The sequence below is a fragment of the Lampetra fluviatilis genome, chromosome 49 (genome assembly GCF_964198595.1).
Source record: "Lampetra fluviatilis chromosome 49, kcLamFluv1.1, whole genome shotgun sequence".
Taxonomy (NCBI): Eukaryota; Metazoa; Chordata; class Hyperoartia; order Petromyzontiformes; family Petromyzontidae; genus Lampetra; species Lampetra fluviatilis.
Window position 1 is genome coordinate 5206858 of NC_136323.1, and position 14560 is coordinate 5221417.

Consider the following 14560-nt stretch of genomic DNA (forward strand, 5'->3'; position numbering starts at 1 on the left):
CGCAACTCAAGCGTCCGTGATCATGTGGGAAAGCGTGGTCTGCTGCTGAGGCAGACTGTGTTAAGACACACGGTACAACATGAGAAAGACGGCACAAACGAGATTAAAAAAAGAATGGAACGCAATGGGACACCCCCCCGATTCTTGAGAGTCCTTCGAATAGCGAGAGGAGGTAAAGGGGCAGCCCTGCAATGTACAGCCTCTGCCACTGCTGGCAGACGGGGCCTCCAACAGAGGGAGCTCTGGGGAGCCCCGCTATACAGGCTATGTTGGCCTACTCTCCCACGCTGGCCAGATGTCTTTGACGAGGTGGGGTTTGGGGGAGGGGAGGGCGTATATGGCATCATGAGTTGACTTGGATGCAGAGGAGAGCCACTGACCTGATGTGCATGAGGTTCGCATCCATGCTCCAGGGGCTCTTAGGGGTGACCGGCAGAGGGATTCCATTTTCCTGCGGGCAGCAGAATAGATCATCATCATTGTTACCATCATCAACATCATTGTTACCATCATCAACATCATTGTTACCACCATCATCATCATCATCATTGTTACCATCATCATCACCGTTGTTGTTACCATCAACATCATTGTTACCATCATCATCATCATTGTTACCATCATCAACATCATAATCATTGTTACCATCATCATCATCATTGTTACCATCAACATCATCATCGTTGTTGTTACCATCATCATCACCGTTGTTGTTACCATCAACATCATTGTTACCATCATCATCATCATTGTTACCATCATCAACATCATCATCATCAATCAGAGCATTGTCATCATCTTCAATTTGCCACTGTCATAACTCAGAATCAAAATATGTATTTACGCTTAAGGAGTCCCATGAGCTACAATTCTCTTTTCCACAGATGTCCAGTTAATCACCAACAACAGAAAATAATTTGTTCCAGACCAATGGATTTTTTTCATCATCAATAAATCCATCAATAGCATCATCGTCATCATCATAATTGGTCACAAAAATAATTTTGTCTCTTGCCAAAAAAACAAATCATTCAGTGACATAATCAGCAGCAATATTGTCAAACTTCTTCATCATAAATTATCATCATCATTATCATCATTGTATCCAAATCGATAAGATCATAATTGATATCAATACCATGCTAGAATTTCCATTTCCATTAAATTGGCACATTGCCAAAAATAAGTTATGCATTGTAAGTGAATAATTTAATCAAACCCCATAAAATATCTATAGTCCAACTGATTTGGTGCAAAATAACAGATATCACCAATATATAATTGCCAAGCATGAACCCATGACCTACAAGATATATACGAATCAAGACAACGTTTATTATATAGCACTCGATGCATGCACCATGAGATTAACAATCAATATCAATCAATGGCAGTCGTAGTCGTAACCTTTATTTAACCAGGGGATAAAATAAACCTCTTCGTGGAGACAGAGGAAACAACACGGAGGCTTTTGCGACCATTATCATCCATAAGAGGTTTTTGTGGTTAGATCGCGTAAATATATAAATGTGTCGTTAAACCCCCCACCACCCGACACAGCCAACTAGTAAGGGTTGTCACGTAAACAGAACGTGGCCAATTTGTCACTAGTACAGCACTAGTGTGTAGTGTAGTGTATAGTATATAGTGTAGTGTATAATGTAGTGTATAGTGTAGTGTATAGTAGTATAATGTATAGTGTAGTGTATAGTGTAGTGTATAGTGTAGTATACTAGTACAGCACTAGTGTATAGTGTAGTGTATAGTGTGGTGTATAGTGTAGTGTAGTGTATAGTGTAGTACACTAGTACAGCACTAGTGTATAGTGTAGTGTATAGTGTAGTGTATAGTGTAGTATACTAGTACAGCACTAACCGGTGTGTTGGAGAGCCAAGCCACAACATTTACATTCTGAGTACGACGCTTCGCCAGTAATTACAACTAGCTTCATCAGGCGACAAATATGGCTGTCGCCTGATGAAGTTAGTTGTAATTACACCCAATATGATGTATCACTCCCTGTAGTAGTGACGAATTGGCACGTTCTGTTTACGTGACAAACATTACTAGTTGGCTGTGTCGGGTGGTGGCGGGTTTTAACGACACTTTATATATTCACGCGATTTAACCCAAAAAAACCCTCTATTATAGAGGAACCAATGTTGCCTCCATTGATGGCAACTTCCATAAAATCCATTAAGTCCAAAATATATTTTTTTTAATTTAAATAGATAAACTCCATTCTAAACGGGAGCAACCTGGAACGACGTTTAATAATACAATCGATCAGATTCTTATTAATAAAGGCTACTTAAGAAGGTGATTTTCAACCCGAGCATATTTGATCGCCAAGAAGCATAAACCGCCACGCGAACTCCGTCCATCCTCGCCGCAGCGGCTTTTGGGCTCCCGTCCACGCGTTGCGTTATTGCGAGGACACGTGGCCTGGCTTGGCGCTTTGCGCGCGAGCCAATTGCTGTACCAGCCAGCGCGCTATCATTTCATTACAGCGCTCGCACACAGACAAATCGATCGCCGTTCCCGACCCCAGAAATCATGAAACGTGAAAAATCTCCCATTACGGCGAGGAGAAAAAAAAACCTAATAGAGCTGGTGTGGCGCGTTTATCTAACGGTACCCATACGACCACAGGCCTGTGATTAACAGCGGGATTAGGTGATAACATATACCATATTGAGTGCGGCGGCGAGTGTGCCACGCAGCAAACCCGGTGACCGAAGTTCGATTCCCGCTCATGGCCAGCGAGGGCGGCAAATTGTCGACGTTCGCCTCCGCGGCAAATGTTACGATTCGCGACCTCGATTCGAGATGGCTCTGGTCGGGTGGTGGAGGGTTTTTTAGTCAAACGACAAAAAAAGAATCACATCTCAACCGAAAATAAACCAGTTGTGAACCATTGGGCGAATATACAAAGCGGTTCTGAGCCTTCTATAAGCCGACTCCGCCTTGCATGAGTACCTGGTGCGGACTGTAAACAATCAGCACTGGGGAGACAAAGGCGGCCAGAGCATGCGGTTGGCCACCCACCCCCCTCGTGGCCTTCGTAGGCGCTCGCCAACAGCACTTGCCACAAATAGTCTGTCGAAGGCTATTTAAACATAGATGATTCTGAGCGAGTGACTGGTGTCAATTTGAATGTTCCGGGAGGGCTCGAGAGCTGAGTACACGTACAGCCACGTTGTTGCCAATCCACTGCTGGATGAGGGCCTCTCCACACTGTGCAGGTCACGGGTTTTACTTTTACCACACTGCACCAAGCCGGTCAGTGCAGGCTGGCAACTTGCCTCCTCCCCGTGGCGCGTGATGGTAAAGCTGATGGAAAGCACGCGAGGGTAAAGGTGCAGCCCTGCAAGCGCTCGCTCACGCCACTTGCTGGCAGGAAGGTGCCTCCGCCGGAGGGAGCTCGAAAGATCGGCCCCCTCCAGACGGTATTCTTTGGCCTACTCTTCCCCCCAGCTAGCCGGACGTTGTGGAAGAGGGTGAGAGTCACCACGCTTCACCCCACCACACGTGGCCTGCAAGAAACCCGCCTTATCGTCTCAACCGGCGATCGAATCGAACCTGGGATGTAAGGTTTGCGGCGTGCTGACAGTTACGCCGCGGCAGTAACAATCCCACGCTGGTAAACATATACATACATGATGGCGGTGGTGGGGGGGGTGCGATTGGAAATTTCACTTTACCATTACAAGGCATTATAAATTGTCAATATTTGAACATTCGGGAATACAGGAATTGTCGAGTGTAAAAGCGTGCGTGCGTGTGTGGCGGCGAGGCGGGCTGCTGAGAGGGACAGATGAATGCGATCGACAATGGGATGCGGTGCGGGGGGGGGGGGGGCGCGGGGAAGGGGCCATGCGGCGAGCGAGAGATGGAGGGGAGGGGAGGGAGGGCTTTTTTTCGAAAATCGGTCGAGAGAAAAAAAAATCGTCAAAACCCATCACCCCCAAAAAAAAAAAATCTTCCTCAACGAGGCGGCGGAAAAATTGCCGTGAAAAAGTTGCGCTCCTCGGCAGAGCCACCGAGATGCAAGAGCGATCGCTTGGGATGAGACCCCCCGCTGAGCACCCCCCCCCCATCCTCCACCCTTCCCCCCCACCCCCCAACCCATCGCCGGTATCGGGGTGGGGGGCCCCTCCCTGCATGGCCCCCTGCTGCCCCCCACCATCCATACCCCGCTGGGCTTCTGATCGCTCCAATTTGTGCCTATGTGACCTTTATTGTATGAGCGCCTGCCTGCCTGCCTGTCTGAATATCCAGCCAGCACCTGTGAGCCTGTCCCTCTGTTTGTCTCTCTTGCTGCCCGTGTGTATGTCTGCCTGCCTGTCTGCATGTCTGCATGTATAGCCGCCTGGAAGCCTGCCGCCTGCCTGCCTGTCCTAATACCCATCCAGCACGTGTCAGTCTGTTTGTTAGTATCTCTTACTGCCTGTACGCTTGCCTGCCCTGTTTGTCTGTATGCCTGCCTCGCTGTCCGTATGTCTGCATTTCCAGCCACCAGTAAGCCTGCCTGCATACATGGTTGCCTGTCTCTCTCTTGTCCGTCTGCCCAGTCAGCCCCCTATGAGCTACCTGGCTACCTGCCTGGCTGGCCTGGCTGGCTGCGTTCTCAGCTATCTGTCAGCCAGACCACCCTGCATGCCAAGCTGCTTATCCGGCCACCCGAGACTGTCTTCTTGGTTCTTTCGGTAAAGTCACGTAGAAGGGAAATAATAAAATAATAAAAATAAAACATAATAAAAATAAAATTCTCACGACGTTTCGGCCACAACGCAAGCAGCCGTCGTGAGAATTTTATTTTATTATGTTTTATTTTTTACTATTTTATTATTTCCCTTCTACGTGACTTTACCGAAAGAACCAAGAAGATGAATCCCTGCAGTCACGAAAGCTTTAAATCGAAATTTCACCTGAGACTGGTGACAGAATGGCAGCCAAAAGGAGGAAAATCACGCCCAGATAGGACAGCAATAGCGGCGATGGGGCAATGAAATCGGCTCAACGCAAAGATGCCTTGCGTCGTCGTCAAAAGACCGCGACGAATCACGTCGGCTTTGGGCAGACTTCGTCAGCAGCGGACAGATCACCGCGGACAAACGGCGACGAGGCACGCACGTGGGGGGTTAGCCCCCACTTCACCAACCGGCGTCGAGCACAGAAACGGTGAAATATGGTCAAAACAAGGCCCGAGGCTGACACGGCGCGATGTCCCACGTGACGAGCTGGTGACGGAAGGGCAGTCAAAGGACGGAGTGATACAAATCGTGTTGGGTGTCAAGGAAAGCAAGCGGGCTTGGGGTAGAAACACATCGTGGCTATACAGGGGATGTGCGTACGCGTATCGAACTTCTTTTGCACCGTACGTAGCCCAACCGTGCTAATCGGAGGCGCGGGGTAAGGTCAACGAACTGAACACAGAAAAGCAGTTCTAAAGGAATAAGTTTGTCAACCTAGAGAACAGATGGGATCACGGTCAATGGACGAGATTGGAAATGGAACAACAGCCAACATAGAGAACACACACTTGGGGGGATGACCGCTGCAGAGATCCAGTGCTGAGATCAGCGGTATGACCATACTTCACCGCTCTGGTCGGCGAGGATTCGTAAAGAAGTACCAGAACCGGTGCAGATACCACTCGCCTGCTGATTTTAGCCGTGGCCAAGGAATCGAACTCACGTTGCCAGATTCCTAGAGCATTGCACTCACCACTGCGCTCGCTCCCCCATCATTTCATTTGGACTTTATTTTTGTAAAATCAACTCTTTCTTCGCAAGCGATTCCATGCATGTATCGTGAGCCTAACGGATCGATGTTAATTGATGGATCGACACATTGGTACAATGACAAAGATTCGCCCGCCGCCCCCCCCCCCCCCCACCATACAGCCTTGAACAGATTGTTGGAGAAAGTGCTGTGAGCGAGCACCTGTGAAGAAGGCGGCCGTATCGGTACACAACCCCTACCACCTTCTTGGTTCTTTCGGTAAAGTCACGTAGAAGGGAAATAATAAAATAAAATAAAAAAAATCATAATAAAATACGGAAAGACAGCATCCGACAGCCCTGTTCTTCACCTGAGGACGGCTGCTTGCGTTCTGGCCGAAACGTCGTGAGAATTGTATTTAATTATGTTTTATCATTTTATTATTTCCCTTCTACGTGACTTTACCGAAAGAACCAAGAAGATGAATCCCTGCAGTCACGAAAGCTTAAAATCGAAACCCCTACCACCCCTAACATCGACGGCGTCTCGAGCTGCAGTTGCATCTCATCGACGCCGCCGCGTTAATTAAATCTCTTGCCGTTGAATTATACACGGGCTGCCGAGATGCTGCCGAGGTACAATTGTGTCACCGTGGGTGCCCACGGTGGCTAGGATATGTTAACTACTTCGCCTGGTATACAGGAGGTCGTGGGTTAGATCCCGACCCTGACGCCCGTTGTATAGTTGGAGTTTGCGTGTTATCCACGTGGTCGCGTGAATTTTCCTCCGGGTCCTCCGGTTTTTCCCTCCACGTTTAGATTCGACGTGTGCGTTGAGATTATTTGTCCGCTATGAATTTCCACGTGATGATGATAAGCCACTTCGTTGGGCTTTCATTTGCGGCCACAAAAATAGCTGTATAGCTCAGTGGGCCTTACACCTTGGTAACATAAAAAGAGTTTAAATTTTGACTGAAAACTTTCGTGACTGCAGGAATTCATATTCTTTTAATCTTTCGGTAAAGTCACGTAGATAGAAAAATACCAATAAAAAATAGAATGAATGAAAATTAACATTTTTAAAATAAAATACAAATTATTATATTCATATCTACGTGACTTTACCGAAAGAACCAAATAATAAAAAAAAGAGTTTACAGTTTAGTTTAAACGTGCCGTATTTCCCATGTCACTCGGCGTGTGTGCACAGTGACCCCACGTGGCCACAGCTCAACACTACAGGGAGTAGAAATTTCCACGGAGGATGCCGGGCAAGCTCATGGGATTTATTTTTCGTGTTGCTACCGACTACTAGGACGACAGGCGAGAGTCCAGATTTAAAAAGCATGAGCGACCAAAGTTTGGATTCCAAACTCAGAATTTCATTGATGTCAGCCCAGCCCTCCGAGCTCCGAGCCACTCGGCCTCATCTCCGGCCACAAAAACCCCAACTTGTTGATCCAGAGATCGTCTCGTCAGATTCAAAACGTTTTATTTTTTATTTGCATCTTCTGTGGTCCCCTTTCCCCCATTCCGTTCTCAAATGTGCAACCGGTGTCACGTCACGAGGCGCTGAATTCGTACGGATCTCCAGCAGAGCCCCCGGCAGTGGCCCGCAGAAGCGGACATGGCAGAACTATATCTGAGATCACCCCATAGGGGGCAGGACTCTCTCACCCTGCGACAAGACAGTAGCGTGGCAAAACGAGCGGACGTGTTTTCATTACGACTATTCTTGTGTACCCAGGACAGCCTCATCGAGTCTCAAATAAACTATGTTTCTGGAGGGTCCTGCCACGTTTTCGCGAGTTGGGGGCCCTTCGCGTGAGTACAAATGCGTCGTTAACCCGCGACCACCCGACACACGGGCAATGAGTAAGGTTTGTCACGGAGACAAAACGTGCCAGTTAGTGACTACTTTGTGAAGGAGGGCCAGAACCCGTTAAGAAATGACTCGCATGCTGATTTTAGCCGTGGCCAAGGAATCGAACTCAAGTGGCCAGACAGATTGCGAGGGCAGTGTGCTAACCACTTTGCCCACCTCCCCAACCATCATTACATTTGGACATTATTATTTTTTAAATCAACTCTACCTTCACAAGCGATTCCATCCATGCGTGTATCGTGAGCCTAACGGGTCGATGTTAATCTTTGGATCTACACATCAGTACAAACATTCCTCCCCCCCGCCCCCCACACCATACAGCCTTGAACAGTATACTCTTTGGCTCTTTAGGTAAAGTCACGTAGGTATAAACAATAAAATAAAATAAATCACGACGTTTCGGGCGCAACGCAAGCGTCCGTCACCAGGTGGGAAAGCATGACCTGCTGCTGATGCAGACTGTTTAAAACCAGTTTTGTGATTTACTTTATTTTATTTATTACCTACGTGACTTTACCGAAAAAAACCAACGAGTATGAATCCTTGCAGTCACGAAAGCTTCAAATCTAGAACTTAAACAGATTGTTGGGATAAGTGCTGTGAGCGAGCACCTGTGAAGGAGGTGGCCACATTGCTACGCCACCATTAACACCCCACAGCGCCTCTATCGGCAGTTGTATCTCGACGACGCCGCATTCATTCAATCTGTTGCCGTTCTATTGAATACGGGCTGCCGAGGTGCTGCCGGGGTACAATTGCGAGTGTCACCGTGGCGAGATTTTAACTGCTTCGCCTGGTATACAGGAGGTCATGGGTTAGTTCCCGACCCTGATGCCCGTTGTATATTTGGAGTTTGCGTGTCTCTCTCTTTCTCTCATCATCATCACGTTGGCTAGGAAATGTTAACTACCTCGCCTGGTATCCAGGAGGTCGTGGGTACGATCACGACCCTGATGCCTGCTGTATATTTTGAGTTTGTGTGTCTCTCTCGCTCTCATCATCGCGGTGGCTAGGAGATGTTAATTACCTCGCTTGGTCTACAGGAGGTTGCGTGAATTTTCCTCCGGGTCCTCCGGTTTTTCCCTCCGCGTTTAGAATCGACGAGCGTTTAGAGTATTTGGCTGCTACGAATTTCCACGTCATGATGATAGACCACTTCGTTGGGTTATTATTTGTGGCCAGATCGCTTCTGAAACAGAGCTGTATAGCTCAGTGGGCCCTTACCCTAGTAAAAAAAAAATGTTTTACAAGTTTCAAAGACAATGCATATATTATCAGAGTATGTTGTTTTTTATTCTGACCACAAGTATTGTGGTTAATGCAGACATGATTCCATGTAAAAGGTTTCAGTTTGGTGTTTTAACATTTTAACACCTGTTTTGTTGCCAGAAAAAAGGGGAAAACCTATTCTCACAATTTACAGTTTAGTTTAAAGGTGCCGTGTTTCCCATGTCACTCGGCGTGTGTGCACAGTGACCCCACGTGGCCACCGCTCAACACTACAGGGAGTAGAAATTTCCACGGGAGCTGCCGGGCAAGCTCATGGGATTTATTTTTCGTGCTGCTACCGACTACTAGGACTACACGCGTGAACCCAGCTTTGAAATCACGGGCGGACAAAGTTTGGATTCCAAACTCAGAATCTCATTGATGTCAGCCCAGCCCTCCGAGCTCCGAGCCACTCGGCCTCCTGTCCGGCCACATAAACCCCGACTTGTTGATCCAGAGATCGTCTCATCAGAAAACGTTTTATTTTTGTTTTGCATCTTCTGTGGTCCCTTTTCCCCATTCCGTTCTCAAATGTGCAACCGGCAGAGGTGGGACAAAGTCATTGTTATGCAAGTCCAAGTCGAGTCGCAAGTCATCAAATTCATGACTCGAGTCTGACTCGAGTCCAAGTCACATGACTCGAGTCCACATCTCATAGGTGGGACAAAGTCATTGTTATGCAAGTCCAAGTCGAGTCGCAAGTCATCAAATTCATGACTCGAGTCTGACTCGAGTCCAAGTCACATGACTCGAGTCCACACCTCTGGCAACCGGTGTCACGTCACGAGGCGCCGAATTCGTACGGATCTCCAGCAGGGCGCCGGCAGTGGCCCGCAGAAGTGGATATCGCCGAACTATTTCTGAGATCACCATCATCGACGGTGGCGCCGGGGGGGACGGCGGTTCTACCGCGGAACTGGGGCCGACGCCGGTGGCCAACCCCCGGGACCGACCGCGGTTGACGGGGGGACCGCGCGGCCACCGTCGGCAGCTGACGTCAACAAAACCGCGCTCGGCGTGACGACGCACACTCAGGGTAACAGGGCGGCCTGGGGGTGTCTCCTATGAGACCTTCACACTCCGGCAAGTGGGCAAGCGACGATGACGACGACGACGACGGTGGTGGTGGTGGGCGACGTTGCAACGTTCCATTCCCAACGCAGCAAAAAATTTTTTACTCCCAAAGGAGAGCTGGAATTTAGCCAAATCGCAACGCACAGGTGCAAATCTAATTCGATGTAATTTTTGGTTTCGGGAAGCCTATGGGTCTCTATGCGAGTGTGTGGATCTCTGTATGAGCGCGCGGGTCTCTATGGGAGTCTAAGGGTTTCTATGAGAGTCATATCGGTGAGCGGGCCGAGAACGCCAACTCCCCGCACCCGAGAGCTCGGTTTACAAACTCAGATTCGAAGCCCAAGGAGGTCAGCGGTTGCCAGCCCAGCGCTTCTGACCTGCGTGCAGCTGAGGGGGAAAGGGTCGCGCAGGTCAAGTTCCCACCTTTGCGTACGCAAAGAGGTCGTTGCGGCCTTGGAACCGGTTGAAAAATTCTGGAAGACGCCATGGCGCGATGATCTGCGGAAAGGAGGAGCGCAAAAACAAACGGGATCGAAATAGGGAAAATAACAATAAACGGATATCAAACAATACAAATCTACACACACACACGCACAAATGCACACACGACCCCTGGCCTGTGGGGTCATGGCCCCTGGGCTGTGGGTCACGACCCCTGGGCCATGGGATCACGACCCTTGGGGTGTGGGGTCACAACCCCTGGGCTGTGGGGTCACAAACCCTGGGCTGTAGGTCACGACCCTTGGGCTGTAGGTCACGACCCCTGGGCTCTGGGGTCATGACACCTGGGATCACGATCTCACCTTGACCCCTGGGTAGAGTGCGTAGCAGGTGAGCTCGAACCGGACTTGATCGTTTCCCTGCAAGCGTAGACACAGGTGAATAAAACACTCACTTATTCGTTCCTTAAACTCATTCCCCCACTCATTCATTGACGAATATGTTTTTTCAACCTTTTGCAGCATTTGTAACCAGCTCTTCCTTGCTATAAAGGTGTGATTTCAATTGTCTCTCAGCTGGTTTAAGTACCCGGCATTAGTGCATTTTAATCAGTTTCTTCGCACATCCATGAATTCATCTGTTCATACGCCACAGACTGGAGTTTGACCCAACCTTTCCCATGGCCAGGTTCTGGAGTCTAACCCAACCTCTCCCATGACCAGGTCCTGGAGTCTAACCCAACCTCTCTCATGAACAGGCTCTGGAGTCTAACCCAACCTCTCCCATGACCAGGCTCTGGAGTCTAACCCAACATCTCCCATGACCAGGTTCTGGAGTCTAACCCAACCTTTCCCATGGCCAGGTTCTGGAGTCTAACCCAACCTCTCCCATGACCAGGTTCTGGAGTCTAACCAAACCTCTCCCTTGACCAGATTCTGGAGTCTAACCCAACCTCTCCCATGACCAGGTTCTGGAGTCTAACCCAACATCTCCCATGACCAGGTTCTGGAGTCTAACCCAACCTCTCCCATGACCAGGTTCTGGAGTCTAACCCAACATCTCCCATGACCAGATTCTGGAGTCTAACCCAACCTCTCTCATGACCAGGTTCTGGAGTCTAACCCAACCTCTCCCATGACCAGATTCTGGAGTCTAACCCAACCTCTCCCATGACCAGGTTCTGGAGTCTAACCCAACATCTCCCATGAACAGACTCTAGAGTCTAAGCCAACATCTCCCATGGCCAGGTTCTGGAGTATAACCCAACCTCTCCCATGACCAAGTTCTGGAGTTTAACCCAACCTCTCCCATGGCCAGGTTCTGGAGTCTAACCCAACCTCTCCCATGACCAAGTTCTGGAGATTAACCCAACCTCTCCCATGTACAGACTCTGGAGTCTAACCCAACCTCTCCCATGACCAGGTTCTGGAGTATAACCAAACCTCTCTCATGACCAGGTTCTGGAGTCTAACCCAACCTCTCCCATGACCAGGCTTTGGAGTCTAACCCAACATCTCCATGACCAGGCCCTGGAGTCTAACCCAATCTCTCCCATGACCCGGCTCTGGAGTCTAACCCAACCTCTCCCATGACCAGACTCTAGAGTCTAACCCAACATCTCCCATGACCAGGTTCTGGAGTCTAACCCAACCTCTCCCATGACCAGACTCTGGAGTCTAACCCAACCTCTCCCATGACCAGATTCTGGAGTCTAACCCAACCTCTCCCATGACCAGGTTCTGGAGTCTAACCCAACCTCTCCCATGACCAGACTCTGGAGTCTTGCCCACTCCGCCCGTGCGGCCAGCGCGCGTCGCAGCCTCTGACCCACCTTGCCGGTGGCCCCGTGCGAGACGTACGCGGCGCCCTCGCGGCGCGCGATCTGCACCTGGCGCCGAGCGATGCAGGGCCTCGCCAGCGCCGTGCCCAGCAGGTAGCGCGACTCGTAGCGGGCGTTGGCGCACACCGCGGGCCACACAAACTCGCGCACAAACTCCTCCCGCACGTCCTCCACGAACACCTGCGGGGGCGCGCGACGGCCGCGAGCCGGCGTGGTTGAGCATCGCGAGCGTTTTACTTTCCGGCGAAAGCAATAAATAACGATGAACGATACGAGGAAAATGTCATACGCTTTCACCCAAATTTATCACCAATTTGCGCTGGAGGCTGCATAGTGTCAGGCGGTGAAGAATCCAAATATTGACTTAAAGCTTTTGTGACTGCAGGAATTCATATCCTTTGGGTCTTTCGGTAAAGCCACGTAGGTAGGTTCAAAGAAAATAACAAAAAACACTACGACGTTTCGATCGCAACACAAGCGGTCGTCTTCAGGCAAAATCCATTCGGAACTCTCGCATGGCAATGGGTGCCGTGGTGGCAAAATGTTAAATACCTCGCCTGGTATACAGGAGGTTTTGGGTTCGGACCCTGACACCTGCTGTATATTTGGAGTTTGAATGTCTCTCTCCCCCTCGTTGCGTGGATTTTTCTCTTGGTCCTCCGGCTTTTCCCTCCACATTTAGAATCAACATCACGCATTTAGAGTAATTGGCTTCGATACATTTCCACGGGATGATGAGCCACTTCGTTGAGCTATTATTCGTGGCAAGGTCTCTTCTGAAAAAGAGCTACGTAGGCCCAGTGAGCCTTACCTCGAAAAATGTTTTTTTTTTACAAATATATATCTTCTTGGTTCTTTCGGTAAAGTCACGTAGAAGGGAAGTAATAAAATAATAAAAATAAAACATAATAAAATAATTCTCACGACGTTTCGGCTACAACGCAAGCAGCCGTCTTCAGGTGAAGAATGAGACACTGCCAAGCTTGGAGCTTATATATAAGCTGGGTTGGAGGTGGAAGAAGAGCGCCTTAACAAAAGAATGTGCACATCAAGAGGAATTTAGCATATTCATGGGAAATGCGTAGGAGGTGGGCGGGGGGGTTTCAAAGTCATATTATGCCCATGCATTATGCAGGATTAGCAGCATCAAAGGGAGGGGGCAGGGGGTAGCATTAACAAAGGGAGGGAATGTTAATAGTATGTAGAAGCAATGAAACATGTCAATGGGAGAACGGTGTTGGAGAACGGTCCACTGAAGCAGATATCACAGAGCTACGTCCGAGATCACTTCAAGGTGACACTCTGGTCCGCACACAGCACGGGGCAGCACTCTCCGACCCGCTCTGCAACACGTGAGAGTCACGTTCGTCGATTGACGGTCAAACCCATATTTTTTTGCCAAAAATATTTTGGAGCCGCGACATTACATTTGCTTCCGCACAATGTACCGTGTGCGCTGTACTGTGACGTAGAGTTCCAACTATGGTCATGGGTTACGGTGCCACGTCGAGGAATAGAACCAGGGACATCCTCACCTTGCTTGCGCCCAAGCTCTCCGCTTTCTTCTTGGCCGCTTCAAAGTCCTCATCCTGCCCAATGTTGGCCTGGGCAGATAGAACAAGTGAAGCTGAGACAAAGATTCCCTACCCCCCCCCCCCCCCCCCGTATAGCCTTAACGGATCTTTGGGGCAAGTGCTGTGAGTGGGCACCTATAAAGGCCCGCACTGCTGCTCCCCACGTACACACACACACGCGCGGGCATACAGCCGTGACAATCGCAGGTGCGGGGGAAGGACAACAATCTAAAACACAAAAAACTGCTCTAAAAACATGACAATTACAACCGTGAATATCATGACGAATACGCCGACAAGGCCGATGACGCAGCAGTGACAATAATGGACGAGTGATGACAGCCGAGCGCCGGCGACGACGCTGATGCCTCCGTACCAGGAAGGCGATGACCTCGTAGCCTTGCTCTTTGAGCCACACCAGGATGCAGGACGTGTCCAGCCCTCCGCTGTAGGCGAGCACCACCGTACCGCCGTTACCCTTTCCAGACATCGCTGCACCAGGCACAAAGACAAAGACCCCCCCACCCAACATAGACTTTAGCAGAATGTTGGGGCAAGTGCCGTTAGTAGCGAGCAGCAGCACCTGTGAAGGCCGCCACGGCACACGATGGGGTGTACAAGATTTTTTTCACGTCTTTTGACACTGGCATGGAATTTTTGATTTAAAGCTTTCGTGACTGCAGGGATTCATATTCTTGGTTTTTTCGGTAAAGTATTTTATTATTGCCCTTCTACGTTTCTTTACCGACAG

General features: G+C 49.4%; 1 protein-coding gene across 1 annotated transcript in view; it reads right to left on the minus strand.

The window, feature by feature from the left end:
* Positions 1-14560, minus strand: part of ASS1 (argininosuccinate synthase 1) — a 76035-nt gene that overhangs the window by 48922 nt on the left and 12553 nt on the right. Inside the window, exons 2-7 of the mRNA XM_078877806.1 lie at positions 14186-14301; positions 13771-13839; positions 12227-12415; positions 10758-10814; positions 10378-10452; positions 381-451 (exon numbers count right to left, since the gene is read on the minus strand). Coding sequence (XP_078733932.1) covers positions 381-451; positions 10378-10452; positions 10758-10814; positions 12227-12415; positions 13771-13839; positions 14186-14299 — 575 coding nt within the window. The 5' untranslated portion in view covers positions 14300-14301. The remainder of the gene's footprint in view (positions 1-380; positions 452-10377; positions 10453-10757; positions 10815-12226; positions 12416-13770; positions 13840-14185; positions 14302-14560) is intronic.